At 44.7% G+C, this 15,977-nt stretch overlaps 1 protein-coding gene and 1 long non-coding RNA gene across 11 annotated transcripts in view; one reads left to right on the top strand and one right to left on the bottom strand.

The window, feature by feature from the left end:
• Positions 1–15,977, bottom strand: part of ZDHHC3 (zinc finger DHHC-type palmitoyltransferase 3) — a 36,184-nt gene extending 20,207 nt beyond the window's left edge. For 3 of the 10 annotated variants that reach the window (XR_003922849.1, XM_030010402.2, XM_041122788.1), the window contains exons 1-2: positions 12,849–13,039; positions 1,737–2,066 (exon numbers count right to left, since the gene is read on the bottom strand). Coding sequence is in view for 9 of the 10 variants with exons in the window: in XM_030010402.2 (XP_029866262.1) it covers positions 1,737–2,042 (306 nt within the window). In the remaining variant the exon portion in view is untranslated. Of the gene's footprint in view, positions 1–1,736; positions 2,069–12,848; positions 13,040–13,228; positions 13,624–13,658; positions 13,677–13,728; positions 13,786–13,932; positions 14,076–14,159; positions 14,273–15,736 lie in introns of those variants that run through there. The other 7 variants (XM_030010395.2, XM_030010401.2, XM_030010393.1 and 4 more) reach the window with 7 other exon arrangements.
• On the top strand, positions 14,288–15,853 carry LOC115339852. The gene is made up of 4 exons (XR_005932140.1): positions 14,288–14,388; positions 14,976–15,051; positions 15,524–15,636; positions 15,747–15,853. It is a non-coding gene; the product is annotated as an uncharacterized LOC115339852 (long non-coding RNA).

Raw genomic sequence — 15,977 nt, forward strand, 5'->3', positions numbered from 1 at the left:
ATTACCAAGACCAATTTCCACAAAATGCTACAACTGATGTTCTCTCTCTTTAGTACACAGCAAAGCTCAAAACCTTAGGAATGTTTTTGGCAAGAATCCACAGGAAGCAGCTCCTGAAAAGCATGACACACATTACCAATTCTGAAGAATTCAGGTGTTCATTTATTTATAATAAGAATTCCTGTTTGTTTGCCTCAGCAGTGCTTTCTGTTTCATTCTGATCCTAGATGTGTCCCTGGTTCCCCATGTCCTGCCAGCCTCCTTCATCCCTGACTCACACTGTCTGCCAGATGTTGCTGCATCCCCTCACTTTATCTCCCCTCCTCCATTTGTTTAGCTGATTTTCTCATAAAAAGCTCTACAAAGAATAGAACAACAACAACAAAAAAAAAAAATCGCACTGGCTCTCACCACCGACACACAAAAATCCCACCACACGCTAAGAATTAATGTATCCTTTCCCAATTACTCTGCATAGAGATTGTATCTGCTTCTCCAACGCTGCTTGCCCAGTCTGCTTCAGAAAACAGCTTTTGTTTCAAATGAGTTCCTGCTCACTCTGCAAAATAATTCCAGCGACCTGAAGGTCCCTAGGCATTAAAGCCACACAGCATACAATAATTAACAGCAGCAACAATGAAAACCCCTAGGATATCAACTATATAACAAATTGCTGCAATCCTGTATTCCCAAGTCCACCGGCCGTGAGTTTCAGAGCCTCAGCTACTGCTTACAGTTCTGCCCAGCAGCAGTAGCGTGCAGTGCCTCAGTCTTTACCATAAACTGTAAAATTACCCAAAATCAAGCAATTTCTGCAGTGCTGTGGCCTCTGGGAGAGCTGGAAACTAAGAAACGAAGATTACACTGAATTTTTAATGGCACCTAACAAGGTTTCAAGTAGGAAATGACATTGGGAAGGAATAGAGTATCAGAGGCACACCACCATTCCCAGTAGCAACAAGAACACTCAGGAGGAAGGGGCCAAGAGGAGTGAGTCTAAGCTTGTTTTTCCTTCCACTGACTAGTGGAGTAGGGGTTTTGAACTGATTCTACTGTCCAGAGGTTAATAAACAAAATACACCATCACACTTCACTCAGAATAAGCATCATGGTACTAAACTCTACCTTCTCACTAGCTGAAAGACAAGAAAGCAGCAGACCAGATCTCTCATAAAGCAATGTCTTACAGAGACATACAAGGGGGTCTTACAACTCTGATGCTTCCCACCTGCCTAAGAACTGTCAGCTCATAGCAAGCTTGCATAGTATTTATTTCAGCATGGTTCAATAAACTCAACTAAATCACTAGTATGAGAGATGGTAACATGGCTTTTCAAAACAACACATGTTCTGCTCCACTCTGCTGAAGCAATACTTGCCAAGGCAGACAACCAAAACCAGCTTTTCCAGCTTTCCTGTTTGTCAAGACACAACAGGCCACAAACACAAGATCTGCCACTGGGGAGAAAACAGCATCAGAGAGAAATGCTCTCCTTCCCAGTGCAAAAAGAGGAACTGCTCACACAATGGGAACCTAAAGCTGGGTCCTTGACTTTGCATCTGACTTGAGTGGGATGAGAAATTAGCATACCAGATCAGCACCCTCACTCAGCAGGCTGACACACAAAAGTTATTTAAATCTGCCACTTACTCAGCAACTGAGTTACCCAACATCTAGCAGACAAGAAAAACACCGCCTGTTTCTTTCCGAGACATACAGAGAGAGATATACTTACTGGATCTGTCAGCATAGCACGAAAATGTGAAGCCAAAGCGAGGAAAGCCAAGGTGTTGAACAGTGTGCCATTGATGACACTATAAACATAATCTCTTGATGGAACTAGCATGACAAGAAGGACTACAAAGTCGGCATAGAACACCAGCATCCAGGTAACGACAGCACATGCAATACCACAGCCATCTCGAATAAACCACATTGTTCCCAGGGAAGCGCGGCTAGGAGGTGGAACACACTTTTCTGGCTGGAGGTATTCAGGTTTCCTTTCAATATCTCTGAAGCGGTGGACTGGAGTAATCATCATAGGCTATTATGTCCATACTTGCATCTGAAAGAGAGTCAGAAACAGTGATCACTGCTTTGCAAGACATGTAGACCTCTGTTCGCATAATGGCATGGGGATCACGTGGGAAATTCCAAACAGCAGAAAGTAAGTTGAAAAAGCAAAAAAGATAAATAAACCAAACACAAAATAGTGCATTTGGAAACCAGACTCTTGTGCTTACCAGAACACTTCTTACTCAGAAGACTCTCTAAGTGCTTTTAAGACTTGCTTAATTACACATTAAACCCACCTGTGTGCCACCTCCACCCCTCCAGAGGAAAAGCAACAAGCATTTTAATGAAGAGAAAGTGGTCAGGTAGGTGCCAACAGGAGCTGCCAAAGCAGGAACTGAAGCAAGAACTGGACACCGTCACATGAGGAAAAAGGAAAGACATGGCACAGCTGGCAGGGTCCTTTTCTGCCTCAGACCTGGGGAAGGGAAGGGTCTCTCCTACAGATACTGGGAAGCTTAGCAAGTGGAAGAGGTTTCCTTTCTCCTTAACCATTGACTCACGGCTTTGGGGTAACTGCAAAACCAAACTACTGCGAAGTAACAGTGACAGGAACTGCTGAAGAAGCAACCCAGGCAAAGATCTTGACAGGAATTTCTAGTCTTGGCTGGAGGATGCTCTTCCTGAACAACAGCTATCCCACTCTCACCTCCTCCTTCGGCCTTATGTCCCTTGTAAGTCTTCTGCTTTGCCATGCTTCTCCCACCACCTTTGCTCCATCTCTCAATGGCATTTGTTTTAGCTCCCCTTTAGCACTTCTAGCTAACTCCACTCTACTGTAATAAGGGCACTAACAGGACACTTGCTGCCATTGCCCTGTCCTTTCTGTGTCTGCCAGGCACCTTGTCTACCCAGAGGGTAAGGTCCATCTTGAGCCAGAAACTGTACTACTCCAAGTATGCACAGCACTTACTGTAGTTTCAGCGTGACTCCCACCAAACACAGGCATTTGAGAAAACAAAAAAGGTGCTCATAAGACTTTGGCAGGCAATCAATCAATCTGCACTGTGAACACACACCACTCAATATTAGAGCACACCTGGAATGCTGCGCTTTAAAAGCAGCTCTTTATACACCCAGCAACTTCTTCCAAAGACACTTCTTAACAGGGTATTTGCACAATGCTCTAAAAGCTCAAAACCAATACAATCCCTACATAAAGACCCACCTTCTACAAAAATGGATATGATAATTTTGCTACCAAATACACTGAATTGCATATACCTAAACAGAAGGGTTCAGCCTCCTATTTCAACATGTAAGGATTATTCTCATTTCTTTGCAAAAAAAAATAGAACGCATTTTTCCATTTTAATTCAGAGAAAGGGAGACAATGTTCACTGTTAATTATGTTTTCTGCCAAAAAAGTTCGCACTAAAGTGATTTTTGTGTTGAATTGTTAACAAAGTGCCACTGTTGCCTATACAAAATGGATAAATTTTACAGAAAACACAGCGAGAGGATCACAAAAGTACCTAGGACCTTAAACTTCTCGCCAAACTTTTATGGCTAAGTTCTGTTGAGTACAAGGAGAAAGCTCTATTTTGCATAACACCGACCTAAACTGAGATGCTATTCCCCCTACCTAGACAGGGAAGGAGATGATAGTTTGCTTTCTAGTTGTTATTTCAAGAGGACCAAATTCATAAGAGGACAATTAGTCTCCCACAGCCAAAGAGTAAGGTTATTAATGAGCAGGATGATTAATTAAATCCAAGCACAGAAGTGACAAGCTTGTGCATGTTAGTGCAAGTGACATGGAAGAGAGGTGACTGGAACTGCTATTGCCACAGCGAGAGGAAAAAGCCAGGAGAGCAAAGTTACTAGGTGGATGAAGTGGATGAATCAGACCGTTTACAATATTTGTTTTCTAACATAACTGGTATAAATAAACTAGGAGAATTAGGTATTTTCTTATATTTCTGCTTTTAGCATTTAGTATGCTGCCAGGTGAGAGAGTTTAAGATGTTTTATGAATCTGAAGAAAGTCACATGGATTAATGGTAAAGCATATCAGTCTTACACTTATACATACATCACACAGAACAGAAAAATCAGGATAAAAATGTGCACGTGTGGATCTCATTTACATTGGCAAGGAAAAAAACCAACCAACCTCTCCTCAATCACAAAATTCACATACCACATTATAATTACTTTGTATTTTAACCACAGCTATAATTTAGCCTCATGACTCCTGATACTTACGGAGACAAGCTATATAATTTTCAGAAACAGTGATTACGCAAACAATCTGGTGGTCTAAGTTCAGATATATCTATACCTACCAGTAAATCCATACCTTTTCCCCAGTTTTTCAGAATTTCTCTAAGGATGCTTAGGTATTCACATTCACACAGACTTAACAAGTATTTTAAAGACTCGATCCCTCCCCCAAGGAAATAGGTTAACCTTCATTGCATTATTAAATAATCTTATTAAAATTGTTATGCTGGTTTGCCAGCTCAAAATAAAGCTGACATAATTAAAGACTCATGCCTGGCAACAATGTTTATTTGACAGTAACATCATATTGCATTAAAAAATACGAAAGAAACCAGTAATTTAGGTGTTTGATTTTCAAACGGAAGTCTTCAACTTGACACATCAGGTGCAGTAACAAGCTGGTATAGTCCTGAACACAGACTTTCAGGATTTTTTGCCTAGACTCTGAGCCTTTCTCCACCCTCACCCCAAGGTTTTGTTTCCCAAAGCAAAGGAATGAAACGATCACAGGAAAAGCAAACTCCTATTTAACAGAGGAATTAGTTTGACAAGTCACCTTAAGGCCAGTATTAGTAGAGACTGACTGAAAGCTAGACAAATACATAGTGATTAAACTGTGGGTTTAGTCCTGAACAGCACACTTCAGCAGTCAAATAAAAATTAATCTCTCTTGCAAATGCAGGAAGTGGTTCCACTCTAGTAAGAGTTCTACAGCTCTCTCTCAGAAATATTATTGAGCTGAATTGGAGGGAGGAAAAAACCTCACAAACCTATTGCTGTGTAACTGTCTAAGGAGAAACTGGAAGGAGCCTTGAGACACCTCAGCCTGAAAGTCTGAGGACTCGTTTCTGCAGTGCAGTAAGGAAGCAGTTAAGAGGATAGAGCACAGGCCTCCAATTCGGACTTCTGGCTGGAGGACAAATTTGTTATTTAATGCCCTTTGTTACTTAATGCTTGCTTTAGAGGCATCATCAGACAACAAAATGAAAAAATCAGTAATCAGTACATAAACACCATTCATTATTTGAGAAATACGTGTGTGTTTTAGTGTACATTATCTTAAGAGTCACGTTACTGCAGCTTAGAGTCTCAGCTTCTCTTCTACACAACTTGGTTAGGTTTTGGGGTTTTTTAATTCCCTGTTCTTAACATACACAAACATCTGTTTTTGTTTATGTTGTCCAACCTGGTATTTTCATATAAACAAAACAAAAAAAAAAGATTGGGGGGGGGAGGAAGCAGTAACTTGCCCTTCAATCATGCCGCATATGAACTTAATTTATAACACACAGATGGAATATGTCAGTTCCTCCTGCTCTGGAGCAAACAATATGTAAACAATGAAGGCAAAGGGCTTAAGGACTTAATCACAGTGTCAGGCTACAAGAGAGGCCACTAGGTAAGTGTGAGATACAATGACAACACACGCATCAATTTAGGTTAATGACATGTCAGAGCAAAGACTTTTTCTTTTTTATCTGGAAGGCATTTGGCATTACAGGAATAATAAAAAACCCATGTGATATACACATTAGAAATGCAAATAAAACACATTAAAATCCACTTCCTGCTACAATGGACACTTAAAATATGCTATTATACCCTATATAAACTAAATAACTGTCTTTTGACCTGCCATAAGCCATGTAAAAGATCTATTTTTTAATGGCCTGTAACTGCCAAAGAACGCATTAAGAATGAACTAATGAATGATGTGGGCCCTCACCCAATGCATACGTGAAAGCTAACTGAGGTTCTGACATTACAAAACTTAAACCAAGCTTAATGCCATCGTCATTGTCAACCTGCTGATTTTTATGTAATTACTCATGCAAGTAAAGTCAAGCACATGGGTATGACTTGCAAAACTACAGTATTACTATGCACATTGCAACCATTTCCTCTATCAGAAGTCTATTAACATGAAAGTTTGGGAAGAGGTTACATTTTGTCATATGAACTAAGTGAATTTCAAGTTCTGCCAATTACAGGAAAACAATCAGAGAAAAAAAGAAAAAGAAAAAAAAAAAGAAAAAGAGTGAGACCAGGGCAGATCACAGGCATTTTCTGAGGTTTTCAGTTTGGGGTTTTATATACTTTAAAGAGATACTTCAGAATAGCTTTTATGAGACAGACTTCATTGACAGTATTTTGAGAGCTGACAAACAACACTGAAGTTAACTTTTACTGTCATCAAAAGGGAGCAAACATACATAACCAGTCATGTTATATTCATGACAGCTAAACTAGGCGAGCTAGATCCACAGGACAGGATGTCCCTTTAAATAAAACCAACAAACTCCAGATCGATAGGAACTGCAAGAGAGGTCATTTTGAAGTTTGTTTCATTTTTCTGTACATAAAACTGCCTTGATTAAAACACTGCATATTTAATCTTCCTTTGCAACAGAAATGAGAGAAAGTGTGTTTTCTAACTAACAGGGTATTTACCTATGCTTCTCCTGCCACACTTTCATACAGCCCAATCTAACAACAAGCCTGTCAAAACTTACCAAAGCAAGTTCTAGCAGGGAAAATAAAGCAATATTAGTATTCATGTATTTTTTCCTAATGCCTCCTGCAAGGCCTAAAAAGCTTTATCTGATCAGCAGGAGTGTAACAAAACAGCCCAGCTATGCTGAGAATTTTTGGCAGTCTCCTGCAGATGCATCCAGATATCCATCAGCATGGCAGTTTCCAACCCCTGGTTTACAAAACTCGGAGGGTCAGTGGGACATTTCCAACAGGTCTGTGAAAGACTGCTAAAAAAAGCAAGCCTATTATTAGCAGGCTTAAATTTGCTATAGAGAGCTGTACTTCCACTGGAATATTTTCAGGACTCCACACATGGTTAAAAAAAACCCAAACAAACAAACAAAACAAACCTAACCCAAATCTAAAACCCCAAACAGGTCAAAAACTACTCCTCTCGGGTTAAAATGGCAAAAGCAATAGGGAAGGATCAGGCACGGAGCTTAACGCTGTGCTGACGGGACACCTGATGACTCAGATCAAAATATCACAGGGCAAAGCCAGTACTGCTAGCCCTACTCCAGCCCCCCAGGAGCAGGTAACGGGATTATGCCTAGCGCAAATAAATTTTCATTTTTCTTCTGGAAATTCAGGCCACATTCAGGAGTACAGTTTCAGCCTAAGTACTACATTACCAGCTATGCATTTGCTTTTAGTATCACAAACGTCTCTGATTCCCCTGAAACCTTTGGCTACTGAAGTCATGCAATTTCAACAGTTTCAGATCCCATACTGAAGAAAAACAGCATAAAGAAATCATTAAGTGAATTATATTAAATCCATTTAAAATAATCTTAAAAAAAAATTACAAGGCTTAAAACAAATACATGTTTTCTGAGGCTAAACCCACAGGCTTGGATTACCTGCCTTGGAAAGAGAGCACACAAACCAGATGGTAACCCAGTTATAACATTATTCTATACACGAAGGGAATAAGTGGCTATATTACAATGCTGCTTTATAGTCAAAGTTGAGAAAACTGTTTACATCATTAACTATTTTGATGAATCATAATTTATTATTTTTCATTTTTATTTATTGTTTTGAAGAGGCCATGCGTGAACAAGACCTTAGTAAAAATGGATCACACTAAAATCATACTTTTATCATCTTTATTAGAGGGGAAGATTCAATTGAAGTGGTGCATTTCTGAAGAATACTTTTGAACATGAGTATGAATACATAGAAGGAACTTCTCCCTAAGGAGAGCAGGGGGAGGTGGAAATTACCTCAAAGACATCTGTCAGATCTAGAAACTCCATCCTGAGGGCCTGGATCGGGCTGAGAGTGACAGGCTCAAGGGAGATGCAGCCACATAAGGCACAAACCCCAGAGTTCTCCTCTCATTTACATCAGTTTAAACAAAAAGCAACTTCAACAGTGCCACAGGAATTCCATTAGTAGAACTGTAAGGAAAATAAGGCCACGTTTTCTCAATTAAAAACATGGGTTTTTTCCTATCCTAATGTTTGTGGTACACAATCTCTCAGGACAGATGGTAACAGCTTCCTGGTTAATGTCTGTATCATTTCTGTTTAACTAATGGATATGTATTGTATAAATAAATTATAATGCAATAAAGACTGACCTAAGAGCCTGAGTTATCTGTTAAGTGATGGCACGCCCACCTACACGGCCTGTCAGCTGCTAGCCTGAGCTAAGGAGAGAAGACAAAGACAATGAAGTTACTGTCCAAGGTACATAAACACTGGACCACTATGGATGAGTGACAAAATTGGGGCAACATCTAGGAACAGGACACAAGGCACAAGGGCAACAGAGATTACGGTCAGACTTGGATCTGACTTGGTCGATCACAAAGTTAGTGATCTTAATAAGCTTTTGATCAGAGATGGAAGGCACTTTATAAAACTGTTATTAAGTATGAACCATTACAAAATAACTTATGGTAACTTTTTAACTATCAGAGCTGCAAGGGCGACAGAGAAATTCTGTCACTTCAATCTTACAGTTTCCCAATAGACTAAATACACACAAGCTACTTAACCTATGTAAAAAGAGAAATGTTAATCCTGAACATATAAATACAAACCAGCTTTGTGGCACTGCCACCTATCTGGACTAAGTATCGGAAGGAAAGAGCAGTCTTGCAGAAGGGACTGCACTGGGAAACAGAAAACAACAAATGGGGGTGTCGTGTCTTGCTTTCCCACAGCACTGCAGTTATTCTGAACAGCCAGCCTTATGAGAGACAAAACAGGAGAAGCTGCCCCAGTCTTCTAGATAGCTTTGCAATTTTGATGCTGACTCAGGACTTAAAACAGCAAGCCACTGGATCAAGGGAATGTAAATTCTCAATTTGCCCTGTATCAACATTTAAAAAAAAAAAAAAGAAAAAAAAAAAAAAGGAAAGACAAAAATTTAAGGGGGAAGGTTTGTCTATACAACTGGTATTATATTTAGCATCTATTTTAAAAGCTACACTGCTTTAACGGCATAAGGAATGTATTTTCCAGAGAAGCAGAAGAGTTGCAGCTTTACAGTTTTGATCATAATAAGAAGCTGGCAGAACCATCCTAGTCTAAAAAAGTATTCTGAATATTACCTTTCAAGGCAGAAAGAGCACTTTAACTATCAGACATACCTTTTCACTCAGATGGTCTAACCCAGGATTTGGTTCTCACCCGCTTCTGCTACAGCCCTCCCTTCACAAGCATAAACAAGTCACTCAGTCTCTCCGTATTTTTTCCCCGCACTTGTAGTCCACACTTCTTCCCTACCATATAGGTGTAGGGAAGATACAGGTATGAAGGCTGTAAGGCATTTAGATTTTAAATCCAAATACTACACCTAAGCAGGTATCTACACCAAATACAGAAAATACACAGGGCATACATTAAAATACCACATTAATGAAACAGGGACCAAAAATTTATCACCTCTATCCTGAAAAGGCCTGAAGTTAAAATCACGACTGTCATGATCCACCTTTGTGTTGTTAAGAGTTAGCCTAGAAGAAGCCTATGCTGCTACTTCAGTGAACTGGAAAAACCTGCACGTTCAAAGCTGCTGTGTGTTAAAGCTTTTGAAATGTAGTAAAGAACTCCTATGTTGGCAAACTAAGTACTTCTTGTTTCGCCCACTGTTGCACTAGCAAGCACAAGGGATCCCTGCCTCCATAAAAAAAATACGGTTTCTGTGTGTAAACATTAATTCTGTTATCCTTCAAAACACAGAGTTGGAGACCAGACTAACTGCAATACACAGTATATTGCTTATGTATTCTTTGCTATATTGGACATCAGTAATTCAAGTAGTCATTGTAAAGAACAAAGATGTGTATCGCATTACTATCTCCCTTTATCACCTGCTATAGCCCTCTCTGTATATATGGTATGGTACTACTGCCTTCCCACTAGGACTGTATGTTTCAGTGTTTTGGTTTTTTTTGTTAAATAGCATAGTACTTCACACTGCCTTTATTCATTGTTACTGTTTCAACTTGAGCCCATTTGTTTTAACTTCTGCATGCCGCACCACCTTTATGATTGGTCACCCCTGTCAGTTCTGCATTATTGCAAAACTCAAAGCTGAACTTCAGAAACACGCCATCCACCACCGGCTTAGCAGCAAAAAAACATCAACAAGGGCCTTGCGTTTCCTCCCATTCAACATTCCTCTGTTGGCCGAGGGCATTAACACTGAGTTTTCTGTGTCCTTGTTTTACTTGCTATTACAGCTCCTGGAACAGTGAATCCCAACATTTTTCCAGCTGTGCTCTAGCCTTCCTTCTCATTTCCCTACTTTCCCATCCCTATCCTCTGCTTTTTAAATTTTTTTCCTCCTTGCACTCCTATTCCTTCTCCTTTAACAGTACCAGTTCCACATGGTCACCTTGTAACCTGGTGGGGTGCAGAAATACAGGGCTGTAAGCCGAGATAAATCTCTCTCCAGTCTCCCAAAGCACTCCCAAGCACCCCCCCAACCCTGAGGGCACAGCCAGAAGCAGGCGAAAGGAGTTAACATGCCAGTGCTCCTGTAGAGTAAGAGCCAGCACCTAGCTGCACCTTGCCTGTAACACCTTGCACCTCAGTAGCTGGGAACTACTGCTGTATGAGGAGGTCTTTGGCACCCACAGCCTGCAGAGGCAAGCTGGCTCGCTCTTTTGGACTCCCTCTCAAAAGGACGATGTGTAAAGTGTTACTGGCAGACTTGCTGCACTGCAGTTCCAGTCAAGTTACAGGCTATCTTTTTTTCTTATTGTCTGCACAACCCAGGAAATACGCAGCTCTAAACGGGAAAGCTTTAACTTCTCATTTTCTCTAACGCAACCTTAAGTTTCAGATTAGTTACATGCACAAGTCAAATATGATGTTCCTGGTACCACCATTCACATCTGGTTTGCTTCAACCAGCTAAGCACAGGAGAGGGAAAATAAAAACTGACAACAAGCTTTTCTGTCTTGTCATGTTTTACGCTACCTGCTGTCTTCTCTCAGGAAGGCAGAAAAACTATTCCAGAATATCGCCCTAAGAAAAAGATCACGTCTACACCGCAGAGGGACCAGGGAAAACCATAAGCTCAGTCAATTAACATCTGCAGAGACTGCCTGAGCTACAGCCAAGCCATTTTCAGACTGATACCACTGTGGGTGCCCATCACCCACCCTGTAGTCTCCTCTACAGGAGAGATATCCCATTATAGATGTATGGGAAATGTCTGCAGGAGCAAGCTTCATGGCTCCACAAGCACACTTCCCTGAAATAACGCAACACATGGGTTTAAACTGCATTGACTACGCAACATGGTTAGGTCCTGTTCTACTGGAGATGCACAGCAACCCACCCATCAAGAAAAGTAAATTCACCTTAGATAAAAGAGATTCACCAAAGCTGAGTTACCATTGCCCAGGCTACACACATACTGCTGAAGACTATCAGTTGCTCCTCTTTGCTGACACAAAGGAAACTGCCCAGGAGAGACACATAACTACTTGGGCACAGCAGACCTGCATCTGCTGAGGAATTAAGCATTCATCTTCTTGCAACCTGCTCCCAATAGTTGGATTAAACTACATTTTTACATTTTTGTCTACTACCAAACAAGCAATTTCAAACTGAAATACACACTCTGCCTGTAACTACACCACCTAAAATGAAAACTAAAAAGGAAGCAGAAACATACACAAAAAATACCCAATAGATGTAACATGTTGCAAGAAATATTTTAGCTTTTAAGCAGACCTTACATTTGTCCTTTTATAAACCTATAACCTCATGGAGCTTTGGGTCACTCCTTCTAACTCTCAATGAGCATTCAGTCAGACACAACTTACTACCACAAGCAGCTCCCACTGGTATGACAAATACTATTGCATCAGTGAGACAGCACTAAGAGCTATCTGACAGAGTCATAGTGTTTGAAGGACCGGATCTTTATGCATGTGGGGCTGCATTTCTAAAGACATATGAATTAACATGTGGCTCCCCTTATAATGACTCTTATCACTGAAACACCTATGACACTATACAAAGGACTTATTTGTTGCTTTCACTAAGCAAAGAAAACCACGGTACTCACTAAAGCCTTGCTATCTACACCACCAGGCATCAGAGGCAGTCACTCACTGCACCCTGCCAGCCCCTTCTCTGAGATTCCACTGTATCAGAACGACCACTCGAATTTGGGGTCCTTTCCTACCAAACTGACATCGCACACCTTTGCTGTGTCAGGGGGCTGGCACACAATCTCTCTCTTGCATGCTGAAAAACATCATTTATCTTTTCTGAATCAGGATCAAAGGAAGGACATCTAAACGAGCTCTGGTGTCCACCCAGCATCCCTCACTGGCACGCAGGCAGGGGGAGAGCACATCAGAGACCAGACTGCTGCCTCCTCCTCCCCCGAGCCCATGTTTTCCAGAAGATTGTTTTCTAGTGAGCCACCGTGAGCTCTTGCTTTGTCTTAAAAATCACTTTTCAGAAGTACTCCAGTAATACTTAGAAGCTGCCGTTTAAAAACAGTCCGGCTTACTTCCTACTAACATATAACTCACCATCCATTCCAACTAAACCCGCCACCGTACAGCGCCATGGTTTCAACACAGATTACTCCCGATGCTGAAGTCGCAACAGCCCGACGGTGCCATGGGACAGCCGCAGTCAAACGCCGGGTGACCGCGGCCACCTCTGAAGCGAGAGGGTCCGCTCCACTGTCCAGCCGCTCGCCGATGGGCACGTTTCATCACTGCAACGCATTAAGAGATTACAGGACCCCCAGTTCGTCACCACAATTCAGTAACAGACCCCCAAGACCCCGGCGGAATGGCTGGAGGCTCCCAGTTTGAATTTCCTGCCGAAGGGGACATTACGCTGCTCTGAACGGCCCCCGGAGCAGACCCAAATCACATCTTTAGCCCGGTATTATTTAACGTACTTAGCCTTGCAGTATTTAAAGCCCAGCACTGGAAGCCAGCGGATCAGCAGGCGGCGAGGGGCGAGCGGCAGCCCACCTCCCCTATTCCGACCGATGCCGACAGCTCCAGGAGACGCCGCTGCGGGACGCGACCCACCGACCAGCACGCCCAGCGCCTGCCCGGGGCCCCGGCGGAGGGAAGCGGGGCACCGACCGGTCCTCGGCCGGCCGCGCCAACAACACGCCCCCTCCCCCCCGCCTCTCCCGGCTCCCGCACGGCTGCGCGGGGAGCGGGCACCGGCAGGGCCCCGCAGGGTTGGGGGTGGGAGGCGGTTGGTCGCACGGCGCAGGCGGCAGGCGCGGCCCCCGCCTCAGCCGCGGCGACGGGATGGCCGCTCCTCTCTGGCGGGCGACGGCGGCCCGCTCCCGCCCCCGTCCGCCAGCGCACACCTGCCCGCGCCGTCGGTCGGTCGGTCGGTCTGTCCGTCCCCTTCCCCGCCGCCGTCAGTCGCACCACCTACCCCCCAGGCCGCCGCCGCCGCCGGTCCGGCGCGCGCCCCGCCGCCCCCACGCCGCGCGCGCGAGCGCACGCCGCCAACGCCGCCACGCAGCGCCGCGCCGGCCGAGGCTGCCCCGCGCCGCGCCGCGCCCCATCCGCCCCGCCGAGCCCGCGCGCGGCAGCGGCGCAACCGCCCTCCCTCCCTCCGTCCCTCGCCGCCCCTTACGCTGGCTCGGCGAGGAGGTGGGGCGGCCGCCGGGAGGAACCAGGAAGCGAGCGGCGGCGGGAGGCAACGCAGCCGCCGACCCAGCCCGGCCCGCGGGCGGGCACCGGCGGGACTCGGCCCAGCCGCCGGCCCCCGTGTAGCCGGGGCGTGCCTGTGCCTAGTGCGCATTGACGTCTCGGGCGGGGGGGGGGGGCGGAAATGCGGGTTCTGTGAGGAAAAAAATTTACCTTTTTTTTTTTTTTTTAAACATGGGGAAGAGGCTGCGTGCCTCAGCGCCCCAGACAAGTTCGGGTGGTTTTGGTGTGCAGGTATCCAAAATCCGACGGCGTGCAGGAGGACGGAGCGTATGGCTGCAGGTGTCACTGGCAGAGGGAGCAGCGGCAAAGTTCACTTGACACTCTTCATCCCCGGCCGCTGCTTCCAGCGCTGAAGGCCTCACCAGGCATTAATCATGCGGTGCGAATTTTTGCATTCCAGGTGGTTCCCTCGGGCTGGTTTTATTTCAGCCAACGCGTGTCATCCGTTTGCCGTAATGAGGTTAGAGGAAAAGACGTTGCTTTGTCCTTGTTAAAAAAAAACCCAAAAAAAAAAAACCCCAACACACAACCACAACTGGCATCCTTTTTGTCTGATAAGCTTCACAGTTGCCTCGCGTCGAGAATTTGAACGCCCTGGGAAGCATTCTTCAGAGCGAGGGGGATGCCTTCTGCCATCCCGGAGGAAAAACAAGCCAGACCTGGGCTTCTCCAGCCTGTGGACAACTGCTGTCTGCATATAAACAGGATTTGCTAGCTGAGCCCCTGGACTGTGCAAGAGTTCGGCTCACGTTACGTAGACCCCAGGCTGGGATGGCAGAGGGGGGAAAACAGAGGGGGAAAAAAAAAAAAAAAAAAAAGATCACTCTTTCCTTGCAGTTGGAGCCATTAGCTGCTGTGGGCTAAGCCTTGAGACAGGCAGGACTGGGAAAGCCAGAATATCATCTCCCCGTGCTCTCAGTGGGAATCATAGGGTGCCCCTGCATTAACTCTTTTTTTTCCTATCAGGAATTCACTTCCACAAGGGAGTTTCTGATTTCTCCTTGCCACGTGGAATGTGAGGACACAAGAACCGCGCTGCAGGGTCAGATGAAGGGTACATCTGTGCTGGACGGCAGCACTAGCAGATGCCATTTAGGGAGAACATACAAACCAGGCCCCTTTTCTGCACAGGCACTGCCTTTGCCTGGCACTCCCCTGGCCCTGCTCACCTCCTCTGGGTGAGCTACCCAAACCTCAGCTCCCAGCTCAGTCAGGCTCCACCACTGGCTTTCCCTGCTGAGAAGCAGTTCACCAGGTGAAATCCGGCAGTGTGCTGTGGAACCCTCATAAACCATGGGTCAATCTCACCCAAGCAAGCATCAGCATGAAGCCAGACAGCAACTTTTAAAATAATGTGAAAATTATACACAGGAGCTGTGCAAAAAAAGTGTGAAACTTACAGCATGAACCACTCATTATGAAACTTTCCTTTAAGGCTGTCAAAAAAACCCCTTAATTACTGCTTTAATATATAGCATGAGTTTTTAATTACATTTCCCATGCTACTTTCCCAGGGATATCTGGCACAGGACCAACAGCGCTCTCCTAATGAGAGCATTGGGGTGTCTTCTCTGCTCCTGCACCAACCTGCCCCGTGCACCGCACCTCGCTCGGACCTTTCTCTGAGGTAAAAAAACCTCTGCATTTCCTCATTTTTCTTCCTCATCACTGCGCGAGCCCTTCCCGAGCACTGGGGTACTTCCACAGCCTCCTTCAGGAGCTTTTACCTTGGCGCAGGGCAGGCAGAGAGCCGGGCACTGCCCCTTTGGTCTACCAGGAGCGTCAGCTTCTTGGAGGAGACGTTTTTCGGGACGCGGGGCGCTCCGCGGGCGCTTGGAGCGCCGCGCCTGCTCCCTGTGGAAGCCCTCCGTGGGGAGTTTAACTGCTGTCACACCCCACTTGGCCTGTGAGAAGGGCGAGACCCCGGCGTCCGCTACTCGCTCGGCGAGCGGAACGGCGGCTGAGGCC

Source organism: Aquila chrysaetos, chromosome 3 (assembly GCF_900496995.4).
Source record: "Aquila chrysaetos chrysaetos chromosome 3, bAquChr1.4, whole genome shotgun sequence".
In the NCBI taxonomy this organism is placed as follows: Eukaryota; Metazoa; Chordata; class Aves; order Accipitriformes; family Accipitridae; genus Aquila; species Aquila chrysaetos.